General features: G+C 35.0%; 1 protein-coding gene across 1 annotated transcript in view; it reads left to right on the top strand.

The window, feature by feature from the left end:
- LOC149800571 (U3 small nucleolar RNA-associated protein 15 homolog) overlaps positions 1–21,680 on the top strand; it is a 141,327-nt gene that overhangs the window by 102,405 nt on the left and 17,242 nt on the right. Inside the window, exon 8 of the mRNA XM_089954516.1 lies at positions 19,072–19,156. Coding sequence (XP_089810642.1) covers positions 19,072–19,156 — 85 coding nt within the window. The remainder of the gene's footprint in view (positions 1–19,071; positions 19,157–21,680) is intronic.

Below are 21,680 nucleotides of genomic sequence, written 5' to 3'. Positions count from 1 at the left end.
GACACAAACCCACACAGGTGAGATGTCATTGATCTACAGTGTACAGTCTAATGCCTTAGACCACTTAGACAGCTGTGGCTGTGCAAAAATTGTAACCATCATTCCTTTGTAGGCTGTAACTCCTATAATATTACATCTATTGACATCTAATTTACACCATCTTAGGATGAACATGTGTCACGTATCATAACTTGGTTAATGTGCCCTCCTTTCTCAGAAATAAGAAAAAAATGTGTAGAAACTTTGTCCACACTAGTGTCATCACCATTCCTCATATTATCATCAAACTTTCCCATTTTATGCATCATAGGATGAGCATTTGTAGTGCACCAAAACTGGGTCACTGTGACCTACATTTGTGTTTGTTTGAAATGACTTAAAATTTGTGTCATATTTTCTTTCCAAGCTGCATTTCTATGCTACCACACTTCTGACATCAAAACATTGTGAGCATCTTGGGATTAGTGTGTATCATGCATCATAAGTAGGTCACTTTGACCTACTTTTGGGGATTAAAAAAATTGGTTACATTTATAGCCGGGCTCTAATTCCAAAACCTTGCCAATTGACACAGAGTACTTAGAATGAAAATATCCTGCACAGAAAAACTGGACTACAGTGACATGCTTTTGAGGAGTTTAAGCATTTTTCTAAAGATGGTTCAGCTCTCCAATATTGACACACTGTAACCTATTACAATCAAATGCATTGTAGGTACATCTTGGGGATTAATGTGTCTCACACAACATTACTTGATTGATGAGCTTAGTTTATTTTATTCGTAAACATATTGACTTGTGTCCTCTATAACATTTAAGAACAAAAATTATTATTCCAAGATTTAGCTTGACTGGTCAAAAACCAGATGAGCTTATGTGCCTTAGCATATTAAATTAAATGTTTAGAAGATTGATTTATCTGAAAAATAGTTGTAAGAAGGAAGACTTTTGGGTAAAATATACTTTCAGTTTCATTATCATACAGTTTTTCCATTGGTTGAGAGCTTTAGTTTATACTTTTAAAAAATCTGAAATCTGTATACTATTTTGACCTTGCTTGGAAATATATATCTTGAGCAGTATCACAAGCTAGAGGATATACAGTATGATGATGATGATGATAATGGTGATGATGATGATGATGATAAGGATTCTACAGAAAATACCTTGTATACTCTAATGTTTGTTACCCTTATTTTTGTTTCTCAAAAATTACCTTTTTATGATCTATAAAAGTTTTGTTTCAATATTATAGCAATTTTGTTTTATGTCCTGTAAGTCTTGGGATACCACAGCCATTTTTTTCTTCTACCAAATATAACATTTTAAAAAATAAAACAAGACCATGGTTATAAATTATATGGTGAAATAGTATAAACTTATATAATTTATTTGAAAAATCAATATATTTAATTTTCCCATTTTCTTATCATTTCTGCCCATTTCAAATACTTATAATTTCATCCTACAATGACATTCACTAAGCGCTAGCACAGATGCGGAACCCATATTTACAGCAACTTTTTCCCAATTTTGCGGCAGTTCACTATCATCAGTTTATGCATTTTTGAATTATAATTGTCAAAAGTCACCAGTAATCACATGTTCTGCCTTGAAAATTTAAATATTTAACTCATTCAGATGTGTTAGTATTAAAATAATGAAAATAATGTTTGGTACATTACTCACATTTATAGTGACCTAGTTTGCATTATGGCGTTGTTGCATGTGTTTTTAAGATTTTAACTTTCGCTGAATAAAGTATGTATCATGATTTCAAATTACAGGCACCAGACTTTAATAATGTGTCTAAAATATGATAAAGAAGTATCAGAAATAATGCTTTGGAAATAATTTAAATAAGAGATGGTCACTGCTGTGTGATGTCGGGCGGTGTTGCCAATGTTATAGTGTTAGGACACTACATGCATATGCATCTTGAGACACAAAGCATAATTATTTTCTCCAGTCCCAAGACTTGCTGTCATTACAGTTCATGTATATATTAAGTCCAAATGAAAAAATTGGAAAATGAACAATTTGTTGTCCTTTTCGACCATGACAGATCTTTGAAAAATGTTTGAAATTTTGTCAAAATGCTCTGCTATGGACCCATCATGGAATGCATATTTATAACAAAACAATTTCAATTAACCTGGATGCTATAATTTGCATTATTAGTAGTACCCTTGTTCTGGACGTGTTGCATCTTCACAAATCAAGATAGACCAAAACTGATGGTAGATAATAGGAGAAGGATGTAGCTTTCCAATGATATCAAGTAATTTACACCTTTTTCTTGCAATAGGAAATACAGCCAAACAAATGTACAAATTTGGAAACTCAATTTTTGTACGCATAGTCAAATTGCCAGTTATGGATCCAGAGTTTGTTTCCAGATTTTAGAATTCCAATAGTTAGATCAAAAGTTGACCAGTCCAGACAGCACACAGACTGATGAAGGTTTGCAAAAGTTAGGGTGAGTCTGAGATTAAGGATTTAAAAATTGGCCTAAATGCAAAATGTGGTCCACAAAAACTAAAAAACACCCCAACCCACCAAGTCCAGCTTGCACCAATCTGCTCATGCACATGTAAAACAGCTAAGTGAAAATTTTGACATACAAATCTGATATCACAAGTTTGTGTTTTGCAGTGTTCACAAAAAATATTATACTGCTTCGGTGGCCTAAGTGATTAGAGCATCCACATCACGTAGGAGGTCATACATTCAAACCCAGGCTAAGTCATACCAAAGACTAATAAAAACAATACTAAGAGCCTGGTGTCAGGATAATGTGATTGGTGGGGACATGATGCTGTGTGTATGCAGCATGATGACCCAGTGATAGACATCACTATAAATTACCACACTGCAGACATCATAGCGATATGACTGAAAAATTGTTAAAGCTATGTTAAAAATCCAAATCTCTCTGTCTCTGTCTGTCTCTCTCTCTCTCTCTCTCTCACACATACACACACACACACCATCAGATTTTTAAAGAAAAGCATTTAGTTTTAAACCCGAAAATAAAGTACCAGATTCATTGAATTCTGCTATAAAGTTCTTGCTATCTTTGGCTAATCCACAGAGGTCATCAATTACTTCTGTTAGGAAATAGAGTAATACTCTGTTCCCCATATACAGACTCGAAAAAATTTGGAAATTTTGTATTACACATCTTTAAGGCTGTATTACACATCTTTAAGGCCATACACATTTTAGGCTGTACACATCTTTGTGACACAAATCTGACTTCAGATTGTTTAACATTACTTGCCATACATGCTCACTTATAGGTTGAGTTAAACTGCAAACAGCAAAGATACTGATCAGCCTTAGTATAATGCACCTGCAGATCAGGATCTATTTGTTTAATTTTAATATCACATTTTAATAAATTGCTGGTTCATTATGTTATGGCAGATATGGGTCTGTGCAGTTTGCAGTTGGAATGGTCTTGTAAGTGAGTATAACAGTAATAGGTGATGCACTTACTGTCTCTAGTTTATAATTGGTTTTTAACAGCAGTATTACCTAGTGAATGAATATTTACAATCTCTGAATTCAGAATATTTGTAGAACTTTAATTTTACTTTGAACCATAATTATCTAATCTTGAAGATAGTATAATATAGTGGTGTTATTTCTCAGTATCATTCTGAGTTTGTGTTACATGGCCAACACAGTCTGTTATAGGGATCTTGCTATTAGTCTGTCAGTAGCAGCTTTTATGTTTGATCTACCAATCAGATTAACTGGGTGTTCCTAATTGAACACAGGTTCCTCCCACAGAACCTCATTGGCAGACTAATTCATAAATCTTGTGCTTAATTCAGATTGACCAGAAAATATATAAATCAGAAGGAGAAGTTATAAATTGTTTTTTATACATCCTCACCTCTGTTTCATAATTGATGTAAACATAGACTGGGTTTCAAATGTTCTGATTAGAAACATATTTGTGCAGAGAGATGAATCTTAAGGGGGTCCCTAATGGGGAAGTGAGGATAAAATGTTAATGAATATTAGCTTGCCTGAGATGAGTTTACCAGAAATGTGAAACTGTCAGTTGAGATATGATTTAAGAGAATTATTTCACATCATGATCCTTCAGTACCTATTAATCATAAACTGTTTTTAATTTGTTACAATGACTTAACAGCTACAGGGGTAAACAGATAGATCATTGTATTCCAGTCCATTTACTACAGCAATAACCCAGAGGTAGAACTGGAGTATGGTGACATGCTAACCTGGGAATAATGTTCTTAAAAGCATCTTAAATTTTCATATAAGATTAAGGTTTAATGGTACAATATAGATAATAAATACCTCTTTTCTTAAGATGGGGTTATTTTTAAACATAATTTGTTTTAGTTATGATACTGATCCTGAACAACTCATGACCAAAATGAAGCTGGTACAGTTTCTTTTATGCAAGGAATATTTGCAACTGATATCCATTTTGTAGATGTTCTAGTTAGTGACTATTTGAGAGCAAGAACTTGTAAATATTTTTAGTGTTCAAACGTGCAAATTAATGTTATGGAAATGTGTGCAATGTATTTCTTTAACTCTCTTTATCATTTCTGACATGCAGCGTACTATGCCTTACTGGTCTATTGTTTGCTTACATACATGGCTGTCATATGGTAAAAACTCGTGAGATTAAAGATGTCTGTTTATCCTTGTCAAATTGTTCTTATATTTGGATAATTTTATAGTGCAGTGTCAGCATGCTAGGAGTATATTTGCATTATAGTCGTTGAAAAGATCAGAAAAAAGGACTGTTATGTATATATTCTCAGCATCTCAGTCTGCAGATATTTGTCATAATAATCTTAGGATGGAATACATATTTTGTTGAAGATGTATTGGCATTTATGTAGTCAGTCTAGCACCCAGACATAATATGGTGTGACCCCGCTATAACATGGTAGTTGGGGTCCATAGAACCCGACCATATTATAGACCAAACCATGTTATGACCAACCAAGTCAGTTAACTGATGAAAATGATGCATTTTCCTAAATGATGGTGTGTGTGTGTGTGTATGTGTGTGTGTGTAACAAAGCAGGAGCAAAAATACATGATTTTGATTCAATGAAGGCAAGCTAGTCTGAAAAACACTTGTATACAGACAACTTACATTTGTGTAGTACAATCCATATTTCATTAGGTACTGTTCTTGTATATAATAAATGCATGAAATCTAGTATAGATCACGTGTTATAAATTTCATATACCGGGTATGTCTCACATCCCGTTAGAAAACACAAATAGCACTATGTATTACAACAAATGGTAGTCCTCGTTTTGAAGTATATTCGATTGTCACTTAAAAATTCACTACAATTGCTGCAAATATCACATGGCTGTAGCTGTGTACATGCTACATGTCAGTGTACCTAAATTGGCCTAAATTTTGGTCAGCTGGAGACAGAAACCTCTTGCTGAGGCTAGCAAGGGTATGAGACTGTTGGTAGGGAATTGAAAACTTTAACAAATTAAAAAGTTTAAAAATATCTTTGTAAGATACCACCCCATCTTCAATTAACATGACAGCATTTTATGCTGCCATTGGTAGCTACTGTAAGCATACTTTTGTTTCCTGCAGAAATGAACCTTTCATGGTACAATAATTGTGTTCCAGTCACTTTGGTAAATGCAACAATCTGTCAGATTCCATTGCTTTTATTTAAATTTGGTGCTAACTTCCTTTGATGAAAGGTTATTTATTTTTATTCAAGATTGTAGTTGGCTTTCTTTGATGAATTGAGCATGTGTTATTAAAGTTACCAATAAAGGACAGCTATGGAGGACCAGACAAATGTGTTTCTCATTGCAGTGGCAACATCAAATAACCATAAAACATTGAGACTGATTTTTTTTCTCATTTGCTTAGTATTTATACAGAAAGATCTGTGCTTTTAAGGTGCTCACTTTTCTTTGACGTTTCAGCAAACCTATATTTTCTGGTTACATTGTGAACTCGACTCATCTTGCAAATTTGTCCTTGGATCACTATCAAACTTGATAACCCATTGCTATATGACAGAATCTTGTGAACTCGACTCATCTTGCAAATTTGTCCTTGGATCACTATCAAACTTGATAATCCATTGCTATATGACAGAATCTTGTGAATTCAGCTAGTCTTGCAAATTTGTCCTTGGATCACTATTAAACTTGATAACCCATTGCTATATGACAGAATCTTGTGAATTCAACTAGTCTTGCAAATTTGTCCTTGGATCACTATCAAACTTGATAATCCATTGCTATATGACAGAATCTTGTGAATTCAACTAGTCTTGCAAATTTTTCCTTGGATCACTATCAAACTTGATAACCCATTGCTATATGACAGAATCTTGTGAATTCAACTAGTCTTGCAAATTTGTCCTTGGATCACTATCAAACTTGATAACCCATTGCTATATGACAGAATCTTGTGAATTCAACTAGTCTTGCAAATTTGTCCTTGGATCACTATCAAACTTGATAACCCATTGCTATATGACAGAATCTTGTGAATTCAACTAGTCTTGCAAATTTGTCCTTGGATCACTATCAAACTTGATAATCCATTGCTATATGACAGAATCTTGTGAATTCAACTAGTCTTGCAAATTTGTCCTTGGATCACTATCAAACTTGATAACCCATTGCTATATGACAGAATCTTGTGAATTCAACTAGTCTTGCAAATTTGTCCTTGGATCACTATCAAACTTGATAATCCATTGCTATATGACAGAATCTTGTGAATTCAACTAGTCTTGCAAATTTTTCCTTGGATCACTATCAAACTTGATAACCCATTGCTATATGACAGAATCTTGTGAATTCAACTAGTCTTTAAATTTGTCTTGGATCACTATAAAATGTGATAACTCATTGCAAGAATTTTGTATAAAATGAGAAGGATTGAGATGGGCCTAAAATGTGATAACTCATTGCAAGAATTTTGTATAAAATGAGAAGGATTGAGATGGGCCTAAAATGTGATAACTCATTGCAAGAATTTTGTATAAAATGAGAAGGATTGAGATGGGCCTAAAATGTGATAACTCATTGCAAGAATTTTGTATAACACAGGAAGGATTGAGATGGGCCTAAAATGTGATAACTCATTGCAAGAATTTTGTATAAAACAGGAAGGATTGAGATGGGCCTAAAATGTGATAACTCATTGCAAGAATTTTGTATAAAATGAGAAGGATTGAGATGGGCCTAAAATGATCGGTTTGATCATAAAGGATCGAGATGGGCCTAAAATGATCGGTTTGATCATAAAGGATTGAGATTGGCCTAAAATGGTCGTTTTGATCATAAAGGAATGAGATTGGCCTAAAATGATCGGTTTGATCATAAAGGATTGAGATTGGCCTAAAATGATCGGTTTGATCATAAAGGATTGAGATTGGCCTAAAATGAAAATCTGTTTTATCATGATGACCAGATTTATGAAAACGTTTCACTTCCCAGGAAACATTTCTATTTTTATACTAAAGTTACCTATGTACACTGTATGTTAGGCTTTCTGAAATGAAAGGTGTCCATAATAATCTTGGTCCAGTTAAGACAGTGGACTTTGTTTTTTAAATTTTGTTAATTTTTCAGTACTTTATTGTCCATTATGAAGGGTACTTAATAGAGACTACTGTCTGGAACTTTTTTCATTACAAAGGCCTGAAAGTTCCTCATGACTATAGGCATAATTAGTTCTTTAATTTTATTAGTAAAAGTCACAAAAAGTTCCTGAATTCTATGGCAATATCTTCATTGTTATTGATGCATGCACCATTTTTTCTTGAGGTAGAACAACTTTTGAATGAGAATAACTTTTACTAGGTTCAACAAATTTCCAAATGTTTCTTTGTTTCTGTTTTTATTCATCAGTTGATGATAGAATTTTGTAAATGCAACTACTCTGTCAGTTTTCTGTGGATTGTCGAGAAGCTTCCAACATATTAGGGTCAATATTTTCATTTTGACAAATCAGTGTACTGCACTATATTCAGAAGAGTTATCCACCTTTTTTCTTTTCTTTTTACACAGTAGATGTAGTGTCCATAATGGGAGTATGGGGAGAGGTGGGGAATTTTCCTCTGGTTATTACTTATGGTGAGCTCACTATTTTTTTGTGGAATACCAATTTTTCTACTTGAATACCTAGAACAAATGGTTTTTTTTTTAAAAAACAAGAGATCCTCTTTCCAAATACTTGAACATACTATATTTAGTCACTTGTAAGTCAAATCCCACTGCAAACAAGATAGATCCTAGTCTGCCATCACATAATGCTCCATCAGATCAGGGTCTGTTTTGCTTGTTCTACTGATCACAGCTAACTGCATTGACCCAGATCTGCCGGCCTAATATGCAATGTCAGATATGGATCTGTGCACTTTGCAGTTTGACTGGACTTGTGAGCAAGTATATACATTAAGTTTTGGTTTGGTGCTTTTGGTACAACAACATAATTAGGTTGCACCAAGGCATTTGGCTAAAGTGCCTTGCCCAAGACACACTGCAGTTGCTGACCCAGGATGGACTGACAGTAGGATTCAAACCTTCACCTTTTTGGGCACCAGTCCAGCACGTTTACCACTGAGCCACCATGGCCCCTTTAGAGTAGTAAGAACAGAAAGGTCATTCTTCACAAAACCATTAAAACTGATACTGACCAAAATAGGACCGCTCTGGTGGCCTAGTAGTTAGAGCATCCGCCTTGGAAGTGGGAGGTCATGGGTTTGAACCTTGGCCGAGTCATGCCAAAGACATATAAATGGTACTAACAGCTGCCTCGCTAGGCGCTCAGCATTAAGAGGTTAGTGTTAGGACTGGTGGACCTTGTGTCAGGATAATGTGACTGGGTGGGACATCATACTACATGTCTGCGGCATGATGCCCCAGTGCTAGACATAACTATAAACTGCCACACTGCAGACATTGTAGCATTATGCCTGAAATTTTTTTAAAGCTACATTAAAAATAATTATCACACACATACACACACACACACACACATTGACCAAAATAAGTGAATGTCCAGTGTATGGTTCAGCTGTTTATTTAGGCAAACCAGTAACTAACAGTAGGTTGGGGGTAATTACTATGACCTGTATCACAATAATGCCTGACTTCCCCCTTTCTGAAACCCCTTTTAAAAAAATGTTGGTGATAATTGTATGTGACAGAGTTGTAGTCTGTATTTTCCTTCATCTCCTTTATTGCCCAGAGACCAAGCTCCAACAGGGGCTTGATAGCATTAACACTCCTAATTACACACACAGAGGTGAGTGATTTACCTGACACTAATGCACTAATATATCCCATGCAGTGCTTGTTTTTGCTCCAGCTGCAAACCTTTGGCTGCATTCATTATTATGGGAAGAAATGAGCCAAGATGCAGTGGAGTCCGATTGGTCTAAACTTCTAATATCTTTAGTCTACCATATACAAGTCGAGTCAAACTGCAAACAACATAGACCCTGATCACCATAGCATAATGCACCTGCATATCAGTGTCATTGTTGTTTGTTCTACCAATTACTCCTAACAAACTGCACAGACCCAGAACTACCAGCACATTATGTAACATACCTACCTACCTACTTACCTACCTACCTACCTACCTACGTACATACAGACAGACAGACAGACATACATACATACATACATACATACATACACATACATACATGCATACATACAGACAAACAGACAGTTAGAAAGGTTAAATGTACATCCATGGATTTAAATTAAATTCTTGTAACCATGCTTTTAATGATTTATTAAGTCAATGAGTGAGTTTTAAGGCTTTATGAAAGTAGAATTACCCTAATTAAAGATATTTTGTAAATTTTTATGAAACGAGCATTCATTATTACCATGATCTGAATGAATATCAGGCAGGGAGTATATTTATCAATTCAGTAATCATTTCAACATCATGGGGGTATTATTAAAGATGAAGGGCATGAAATTGGCTGAAACTTGAGATTGATCTTAGGAACAGTCATTGGTAGCTACTTTTGTCTCCACTAAATCCCCATGGCTGAGGGGGGCACATTCCCAGTTTAAATGGAGTGTGAAAACCATAAACTGGGTGACTTTATCACCTCCAGTTCAATCAAGTAGCTTTACTTATCTAGTTCCTCATCAAGATGAAAAATGCCAAAACACTGCCTCATGAAATCCTATATTTTGGATAAATTAAATCAGGCATTTAACAGCTTTGATCCCAGCTTTGATATGAAGAAATGAGTTTTCCATGTGTCAAGCACAAATATTTTTTTCTGCATCCTTAAAATTGGAAATTCTTGTTTGCTTCAGTTGTCATTATAACACAACTTGGAAGTATTGATGATTTAAATTCTGGAAGTTTTGCTGAGTGGTAAATAAATTAATCAAGAGGTTATAATTATACCATTTATAAACTGATCTCATAATTTGAGGAAAGTGGTATTATTACTATAGAACAATCCCCTCATAAGTGGATTCCTATCCAAGAACATATTTTCATTTTTAGGTAGGGACAGAACTATTCAGTGTTTTTTTGTGTGTGTACACAACACCTTGTATGTAATTCTCATTTTTATTCCATATTGAGGTGACTGCAGTTTAGGTACCACTCGTCCAGTCCGTGACTTTGCCTGTCTCATGTTGCAATAGCATCTATACTTCTTGTTGTCTTGCCTGTTTGATTGTACCAGTAAAACGTTGATTGTTATGGCTAATTATTACCATGTTTTTAAAATTTGTACCTATTACATTATACATCTGTCTATCAATTAAATTGTCAATCACAAAGATCATGACACAGAGTAACAAAAGTCAGACACAAACATTAATGAATACAATTACATGCAATTACAATCATATAATGAGATTATAAAAATTACCTTTTCTAAGTAAAATAACTGTAATTAGGAGAGAGGGAGGAAGAGAGGGAGGTAGAAAGAGATAATGCTTACTCTTGCACCTGTTTGTCACTAATACTTGCTTACAAGTCCAACTGTATACTGCACAGAGCCACATCTGCAACTGCATAATGCACTGGCAGATCTGGGACTATACAGTTTATTAGGAGAAATCAGGAGAAAAACAACATAGACCCTGATCTGCAGGCTTTTTGTGCTATGGCAGATCAGGATCACTGTTGTTTGCAGTTTGACTCGACTTGTAAATGAGTAGATATGGTATCATATTTGTTTTGTTGAAATTCCAGTTTAATCTAGCATAATGAAATGCACCTAACGATCCAGTCAGAGGAATTCTTTTATTCACTGTACTTAATTAATTCTTCATAACTGATCAGTGATGACTTAACAGCTAATAAATTAATCACCAGCACAGGTGTGAATAGAATCTATGTCAACTGAGTTTTACCTTGAAGCAAAGCCTTTTGTTTACAAGACAGCACACTAAATGACTGTCCATTGCTCTATGTTACCATTCATCTGGATGACTGTTTGTCCAGAAAATCTGTGTTACCTGTTGGGTCCAGATAATTGAGGTTTCACTGTAATAGGTAGTGATTTTAGAAGAAAAATCATTGGTAAATTAACCTTAGAAAAATGTTGTAATAGAAACAAAACAGTCATTAAAATAAGAAAAATATCTTTGATATTCTATCAAGTCATAAAATATACACAATAGGTTTTGTACAGGTGTCATATTTCAGCTGAAATTTTTGTTAAAATGTCGGTCTATAAGGAAGTTATAGCAGGTCAGGTGTTGTTTTAATGGATTTGGATATATTATGAAATGATAATGATTCAGTCATAAAACCTCTCCCTACATCATGACCTTCACAGTCAATATAGGTATATATATATATATAAGAATTCATTGATGTATCATCAGTAATTTAGCATATCACTATAAGAAGTCTTGAAGAATTGATATCAAACAATACTCACCTTACAAGTGTGTGTGTTTGATTTGGATTTTTAATGTAGTTTTAACAATTTTTCAGTCACATCGCTCAACTGTGGCAGTTCATAGTGATGTCTAGCACTGGGCATCATGCCACAGACTTGTAGTATCATGTCCCACCAAGTCACATTATCCTGACACAAGGCCCACCAGTCCTAACACAAACCTCTTAATGCTGAGTGCCTAGTGAGGCAACTGTTAGTACCATTTTTATAAGTCTTTGTTATGACTCAGGCAGGGTTCGAACCCACAACCTCCCACATCCAAGGTGGACACTCGAACCACTAGGCAACCATCCTTACAAGTTACTGGTACTTTAATCTTTGATAGTCATGAATAATTATTGTTTGCCTTTTTATTCTTTAAAACGTGAATTCGTCTGTGAGAGCTATCATATGCACAGTAACCTGTTTTTGTCAGTAAATTTTTTTTGTCATCGGCACCCACTCCCCATCTAAAGATTAACACAAGGTGACTAACTTGCACAGTTTGAAATCAGCCCTCATCCTGCCCCCACAATTGTGTGCACATTTTTTAAATACTGTCAGCATGTTCAGCCATTCATAACATGTATCAGGGTGCAGAAGACATTCCAAACTTGTTCCCCGTGCATGATTGAAGAACTTTGCTAATCTGTTAATAGCCATTTTTAAACAAAGTTTTTCTCTTGCTCCATATCTTGTCACCTTGGATTGAATTTGGAAGCCAGTGCTTCTGGTGTCATGCAGTAAATGTCACAGGTAATTCTAATTGGTGTTAATTGTTTGTACCAGTCCAATAGAAACAAAAACAACCAATGAGAACTAACATAGCTTATTCATTTTGTGACACACTGGAAGTATAGGCATTCAAACTTGATCCAAGATATAAAGCAATTGTTTTCTTTGTTTTCACAATTATTTTCAAAATGACCTAATGCTTTTCTTAATTTTGCATTACTTTATATAGTACTGTTGGCCATTGGCCCATCACAAGTGTCCACTGGTTTTCTGAGTTAGGAAGATCCCAGAATATACAGTCGGGCACTCTGAACCAGGGAGGTCCCTGCATGCCCAATCAGGTACTCTGAACTAGGGAAATCCCTGCATGCCCAATCAGACACTCCAGGCTAGGGAGATCCATGTATACCCAATCATATACTCTGAACTAAGGAGATTCCTGCATGCTCTATCAGGCACTCTGAACTAGGGAGATTCATGCATGCCCTATCAGACACTCTGAGATATCTGCATTCCCCAATCAGGCTTGATATTTTGGTCTCCTACCATTGTACATTCTGAGTTAGGGAGATACCTGCTCTCCCCAATCACAATTGACATTTTAGTCCCCTGCCAGAGTGCATTCTGAACTCGAGGGATTTCTACACTCCCCAATCAAGACTGACATTTTGATCCCTAACCCTAGTGCACTCATAACTAGAGCAGATCTGCCAACTCTTATGATTTTGCTTGTCTTATGAAAATTGCCCTTAAAATACGAACATACGGTATACAAGCAAAACTACGGAAAAATGATAGTTGCAGAAAAATCTGGATTATTGGTTCATCCATGTTTGATATGGATCCTGGTTTCATATTAGGATTAGTGAAATAAGTCAGGGAACCAGACTAACTTTACAACAGCACCCCAGATGCTTTTAACTGCACCTATTTGTTCATGCAAAGCATCTGCATGATCAAACTCTTGATTATAGACTTTTTTTAAAAATGGCATCCAGAAAGAGAAGCATGTTTAAGACAAAAGAGAAAATAAGCTTCTAAAACGTGTTAATAATCAACACAGAAAAATAAAAAGGAGTATTCATATTCTTGTGAATAAAAGCTGGAAAGGGCGCAGTTAAGTTTATTGGACAGCACATGCCAATTTGAGTATGTCTCATGGCTGGAGATATGAATATGGCACCATCATCATGTGAAATGGAAACAGAATTTAATTTTTTAGCAGTAAATGAAATTTTTGTTACACCTTACTGAAAACTGGTCAATCTTACAGAAAAAATCAACTGCCTTACTGAGATGGACTCGTCATGGTTGGCAGGTCTGCTGGAGAGAACCCAGTTGTCCCTAATCAGGCTTTAGATTTTGGTTACTTATCAGAACAGATGCTGAACTTGAGAGATCTCTGCACTCCCCAATCTGACTTGACATTTAGGTCCCCTACAGAAGTAAAATCTGAGCTTGGGAGATCACTGCACTCCCTAATCAGGCATGATATTTTGGTCCATTATCAGAGTACACCCTGAGCTAGGGAGATCACTGCATTCCCCAAACTGGTTTAACATTTTGGTCCTTATCAGAGTATGCTTTGAGCTTCAGGAGAGTCCAGAACTCTCCAATCAGGTTTGACATTTTGGTCCCCTACAGGAATATGCTCTGAACTAGAAAGATCCTTGCATTCCTCTTTGGCTTCTTACTGGAGTACACTTTCAGCTAAGGAGATTCTGAAGTCCCCAGTTGGGCTTAACATTCTGGTCCTTATTTGAGTACACTTTGAGTTAAGGAGATCCCTGAAGTCCCCAGTTGGGCTTAACATTTTGGTCTTTATTGGAGCACACTGCTTCCACTGTGTTTTAATTAAGAGTATTTTAGTTCACATCTACAAATTACATTATAGTGGTAAGAGGTTGAAGATAAAGGTCTCATTAGGTCACAAGAAAATAACATTATTAAATAAGTGTCATACAGTTACAAGACATAAAAAGATGGGAGATATTTGTGTGTGTGTGTGCATAGCAATTGGAGATTAATTTGCATCATTGGTCCAGTTAATACCTATCTTGTATCTGTATTGTGACATTGTTCTGATAGTATGTTGTTTCATTATTTTGATCATCATAATGGTGATATTAGTTACTATGTGGTTGCATGTAAGGATGACACTATGGTCTTGAAAGATCAGGATTTGAAGTAATGCATCAAAGATACACAATGACTGTAGTTCAGTTCAAAAGGACTGCTCCAGTGGTCTAAGTGGTTAGAGCATCTACCTCAGATGCGGGAGGTCGCAGGTTTGATCCCCAGCTGAGTCATACCAAAAGACTTATAAAAATGGTACTAACAGCTGCCTCACTAGACACTCAGTATTAAGAGTTTGTGTGTTAGGACTGGTCGGCCTGGTGTCAGGATAATATGACTGGTTGGGACATCATGCTACATGTCTGCAGCAAGATGCCCCATTGCTTGACATCACTATAAAGTGCCATACTGCAGACATTGTAGTAATATGTTAAAGCTACGTTAAAATTCCAAATCACAAATCACACTCAGTTCAAAAGAGACTAGTTTTATCACCATTTATAACACATACAGCCATTCGCGGTTTAAATTCGACTTATGGCACTTCGTTCATCAATGGGTGTAGAGTCCTTAATATCTATGTAGGGTCGAGTAAGTCAAAATATCGAACAAAAATGCGTACAGAACAAGAATACAATCATAAAGGGTAAAATCCTTCAATTACAAAGTATATATTTATGTGTGAACAACACTCGTTTATAAAATCCAAGATTTTCTCAGCTGGAATATCATAACAGGAGGAATCCCAAGGGAAAAAACTCTTGCCTCTTAACATATATACTCACTTATAAGTTGAGTCCAACTGCAACTGCCCAGACTCGGACCTGTGGTAGGATAATGCACTGGCACATCTGGGTCTATGCAGTTTGTTAGGACTTATCAGTAGGACAGGCAACAAATACCCTGATCTGCCAACATGCTTTGTGAGGGCAAACCAGTTTCTATGTTGTTTGAGGTTGAGCTCCACTTACATTCAAGCATACATGTTACTTATTAGACATCCCCCAATATGCAAGACATGTAGGGGAGAGGCAAAGAAAAGGTTAAATCTTGATTATTTAATCACCTGGATTACATTGGTGCCATGAAAGGGTTACAGTATGGGTGTTCACCTTAGAAGTGTTGCTCATGTCCACTCAATGCAGATTATAGTTATCACTCAGCAAGACTGTTCAACTTTTCCTTTTTGGGATTCTAGGGCCTAGTTCAGAGGAGAAAAGGGCAACTAGTATGCATGCATTGTGCTGCTGGCTTTGCATTAGATGATTCAACCAAATCATGCAAGATGCATGCACACGCACACCTTTTGTATGAGTGGACTAAAAAAATAGAACTATAAATATTCTAATGAGAGTTCAAATGGATAGGTCATTACTTCTGAGCTGTACCTGCCAGAAAGGGGTTACAGTGCTCTGCAGAAATTAAGATCTTCATAAGTAATTGACCTTGAGGTATTTAGTTCAAGTTATCAATGTGAAAGTTTCAATTGAAAGGTATTGGTTCATGTTTTGATCCCCTTACATTCGTACAGTATTATAATTGGTACATAACTTTGCAAGTGTTGGCCTTTATTAATGTACAGTATATATATGCTAATAAGTGTTGGCATTTATTAATGTACTATATATATATGCTAATAAGTGTTGGCATTTATTAATGTACAATATATATATGCTAATAAGGGTTGGCATTTATTAATGTACAATATATATATATGCTAATATGTGTTGCCATTTATTAATGTACAGTATATATATGCTAATAAGTGTTGGCATTTATTAATGTACAATATATATATGTTAAAAAGTTTTGGCATTTATTAATGTACATTATATATATATATATATATATGCTAATAAGTGTTGGCATTTATTAATGTACAGTATATATATGCTAATAAGTGTTGGCATTTATTAATATACAATATATATATATATATATATATATATATATATATATATATATATATATATATATATATATATATATATATATATATATATATATGCTAATAAGTGTTGGCATTTATTAATGTACTATATATATATATATATGTTAATAAGTGTTGGCATTTATTAATGTATTAATGTACTATATATATATATGTGTTAATAAGTGTTGGCATTTATTAATGTACAATATATATATATATATATATATATATATATGCTAATAAGACAAATCCAACTACAAACTCTACATACCTGGATCTGCTGTTGCATAATGCGCCTGCAGATCTGGGTCTATGCAGTTTTTTTAAAGGAGGAATCAGTGGAACAAACAGAATAGACCCTGATCTGCAGGTGCATTATGCTATGGCAGATCAGGGTCTTTGTTTTTTGCAGTATGACTTGACTGATAACCAAATTTATTCAGTACTTTAAGTTACTCTCTAACATACATTAAATCATTCTGAATCATTAACCACAGCCAGATGAGTGTTATAAAATATATTATGTAATCAGAAGAGGACAGAATTGGGAGTCCAGTTTTCCACTGTTCCTCTTAGATAAGCATCAGATAATTTTATCACTTTTTATAAGCCTGCTTAACAGACACAAATAACTGTCATCAGTTTCTCAAAGAATGGAGAGGGAGGCATTACTTATCTTAGAGCCACAGGGCCATCTCACTGCCATAGGCCTTTTCATTTGGTCCTTCTGTTTATCTAGGCAAGAAGTTTCATTCATTCTTTGGGGCCCCAAGTGGTCTAAAGCACTCACCATTACAGATCACTGCCATCTCACCTCTCTCTGCATGGGTTCAAGTCTTGGCTTCGGCTAATGTGGGTATGTGAGAAAGCTTGCCAGTAGCTTCTGATGGGTTGGTGGTTCTTTCCGGGGTTTTCCTGGGTTCTTCCTCCACCATTTATACTGGCTGCCATAGCCTATCTTGCGCTGAAAAATGGCATTAAAACCTACAACAACAACCTTACAGGACATACTTTTCTAATGCAAGTACAGAAAGAAATATAAAAAATGACAGTACCTTTAATATTTGGCATAGTTGCTGTAATCCTTAGTTGAGTCAGTATTTTTTAATTGCAAATCATCTATATTGAAATTTCCAACACTATAAACATACATCTTTTTTATTTCTTGGTATTAATAGAAGCTTAACTAGATGAACCATATCCTTCAAACAGTTTGTAGAAATTTTTGCATACTGTGAATTTTAGTATGCCATCATACAGATTTTATAGAATGTTTTTTATATTATTAGCAGTGGTGACCTACAATCATCGAACAATCTGAACAGCTCAAGAAAAATTAAGTACGGATTGGATTTTTCCATGTTTTGGCCCATGCAAAAAGCTGGCTTGCATATGAGAAATGCATATGTATACTTGTATATCAGCATTCATAATAACTTACATTGTAGTATTATTTATACAGCATGAGACTTGTGTAATGATAGAACAGTTATTTGTGGCTGATTATGAATCTGTCAATCATTATATACAAGCATAAAACACTAGATGCCATCAATTAATGTAAAAACCTCACTTGTGTTTGTCATGGTTTGGAAGATGAATTATGAATAAAGGCATGGAAGTATTCACAGGTTGAAGTCAAATTCATTTCCATCTGCTATGCTAAATTGCCATGTAATTAATTTTCCCTGCCAATTATAATTTTGTGTGTATTAATTGGAATACCATCTGCCTGTCATCCAGAAAGGTTGACCCACCTGACTGTTATTAATCAGTTTTTAAAGTTTCCTTTTGGTAAAGTTGAGCATAAAGGAAGCAATGCATTTTCGATGTTTTTTGTGGTTTTCTAAATCTGGTGCATGCAATATCATAAGAATAGTTTTTTAAAGTCTAGCTTGAGAATCCAAGAAATTTTGTTAAAATACCAATAAGATTTCTCATGATTAGCAGGGTACAAACAGTTGTAAACAGGAAAAAGTAATTTTATCTTAAGCCTCACTGTAAATTAAGAAATTTTGTGTGTGGTGTAACTTTTATATTGCATGCAGATTGGTGAAATATGAAAAGTCGAAAATCCCAGCAATAATGTTTGCTGTTACATCGAGTGCTGCCAATTTGGAAAGCATTTATTTACAGCAACTCCATAAACTGTAACAACTGTAATACTTTTAGACTATACTATCTTTGTATATATATTTTCTCCTATTCCTTTTCCAATTAGAACTGCTCACAAATAATCACGAAATAAAACTTGAAAATGTAAACAGCAGAATTATTACACTGGACAGAGAAACACAATTTGATGATGCCTCCCTGTGTTATAAACAGGATACAAGATGCATGAGATCCAGCTGCAATAACGTACATTTATTTTTCCTTTTTCTTTTAGACATGTGAAGATTTATGATGTAAGCAGTTATCAGGTTGTACACACACTGGATTATCCTGGAGCAGTTATTAGTTTGGGAGCTGCTGTAAGTTGACTTTACATGTTATGCCTGTCTCTTCATTCTGATTTATTATTAGTTTTATTACATTGTGCATACAGGGAATCAAAACTCTAACATGATGTTCAGGTCCACAGTGTCATCAGGGAATAAAAAAAACAACATGTTAATTGGATCCACAGAGAGTTATCATGGAATTCCTTAATATAACATGATAATTGAGTCCACAGAGTGTCATCAAGGAATCCAAACTATGACATGTTTTAGGTCCACATAGTGTCATCAGGGAATCCAAACAATGACATGATGTTTTAGGTCCACAGAGTGTCATCAGGGAATCCAAACTATGACATGATGTTTAGGTCAACAGAGTGTCATCAGGGAATCCAAACTATGACATGATGTTTTAGGTCCACAGAGTGTCATCAGGGAATCCAGACTATGACATGATGTTTTAGGTCCACAGTGTCATCAGGGAATCCAAACTATGACATGATGTTTTAGGTCCACAGATTGTCATCAGAATGTAACCACATTAACATGATAATTGGGTACACAAGAGTGTCATCAGGGAATCCCCACTATAATATGATAATTGGGTCCACAGGATGTCATTAGGGAATCCCCACCATAACATGATATTCGGTTCCACAGAGTGTCATCATATTATGTTTGGTATCCGGCAATAATAAGAAGGCCAGTTAGCCAAAGAAAATGCTGCAGATATACAGTTACGCCAACTATAGCACACTCCATTATAACACAAATTCGGATATAACACAATTGTTGCGTGGCTTCCGAAATTTCATGTACATGTATTTTCCTCATACATGAAATTATTTTCTTAAAAGTATGAAAGGTAAAGTGGAGAAAGATTAATATCACTTTTGGGAAGATATTGTATGTGAATTTTATTACAAGTTGATTGTGGCATGGCTCCTGCAATTTAATATGCATGTATTTTTCTCAGACATGACAAAGTTTTTTCTTCTGAAAAGTATGAAAATGACATGTAAACTGTTTATTCAGGGATCACGCTGAGCTTCACCTATGTCACAAATTGAGATTTATTTTCATTACTGGCAACAAAATATACGATCTAGCAATTTTTTTTCATTGTTGGACATTGTTGACTGTTTAAACTTGTATATACAACCTTGGGTTTGGAAGCAATGGAATTCAGAGGCACCATGAAAGGAAGCTGTAGAAAGCAGGAACAATGACTGCTACAATCAACCAAATGAGGGCTAATCCCTTTTGTTTTTAAAATGTACCCAGGAAAAAAGTTTTTGCTGAAACTTCAACGAAAACTGATTACCTTTGAAGCACCGATCGTTCTGTATAAATACTAAGCAAATAACACAAATTCAGTCTCAATCAGTGTTCTACAATTATTTTATGTTGCTGCCATCTGTTTAGACTGCCAAAGTTGTCCTTTAGTGGTAACTTCAATAACACATGCACCCTTCATCAAAGAAAGTCAACTATAATCAAAATAAAAACAAAGAACCTTTCATCAGAGGAAGTGAGCACCAAACTTAAATAAAAGCAATGGAATCTGATGGATTGTTGCATTTTCTTCAGTGACAGAACACGTTTGTTGTGACATGAAAGTTTCATTTTTGCATGGGAAAAATGGCTACCAATGGCAGTATAAAACATAAATAAAATTTCCAATCTTTTGAAACCTTAAATATCTGGCTGTCAAGTTAGTTGAAGATGGAGTATCATTGCAAAGAAGTTTGCTAAACTTTTTAATTTGCTCACATGTTTTAATTTCCCTACGAATAGCTTCATCCCCTGTGTATGATTGAAGAACTTTGCTAATCTGTTAATAGCCATTTTTAAACAAAGTGTGTAGCCTTGGCAAGTTGATAGCTGTCTCCAGCTGACCAAAATCTAGGCCAGTTTAAGTACATGTACATGTTGCATGTAAATAATTACTGCCATGTGCTGTAGTGAATTGTTTAGTGACAATGGAGTATAGATCAAAATGAGGTCTAACAATTATTTTATATATGTTTTATTTGTGAGTCATACATGTGATCTATACTGAAATTCATGTATTTATTATATACAAGCACAGTACTTAACAGATTATGAATTGCTCTTCACAAATATAAGTTTTCAATATACAGTTGTTTTTTAGACTAGTTTTTCTTCATTTAATGAAAAGCATGTATTTTGCACCCACTTTTATTACCACCACCCCTATATTGTAGGTATGTGCATCATTTTCTTCAGCTAACTGACGTTGTTGGTTATAACACGGTTCAGTCTATAACATGGTTTGGTTCTGTGGACCCCGACCACTGTCTTATAGTGGGGTCACATTGTATTTCTTATGCTACTGTATATAATCACTTATAAGTCAAGTCCATCTGTAAACAACATGGAACCTGATTTGGCAGTACATTATGTAGTGGCAGACCTGGGTCTAATGCAGTTTTATAAACAAGTAACTACTGTGTACAAGTTGTTGTTGTTGTTTTGGGTATAATGACATTTTTCAGTGTATGATAGTCATGTGATAGTAATACATGGCAGCCAG

This window comes from Sinohyriopsis cumingii, chromosome 4 (genome assembly GCF_028554795.1).
Source record: "Sinohyriopsis cumingii isolate HCF-2022 chromosome 4, ASM2855479v2, whole genome shotgun sequence".
Classification (NCBI taxonomy): Eukaryota; Metazoa; Mollusca; class Bivalvia; order Unionida; family Unionidae; genus Sinohyriopsis; species Sinohyriopsis cumingii.
The sequence above is the reverse complement of the archived record's forward strand: the minus strand, read 5'-3'. Positions and strand labels throughout refer to the sequence as shown.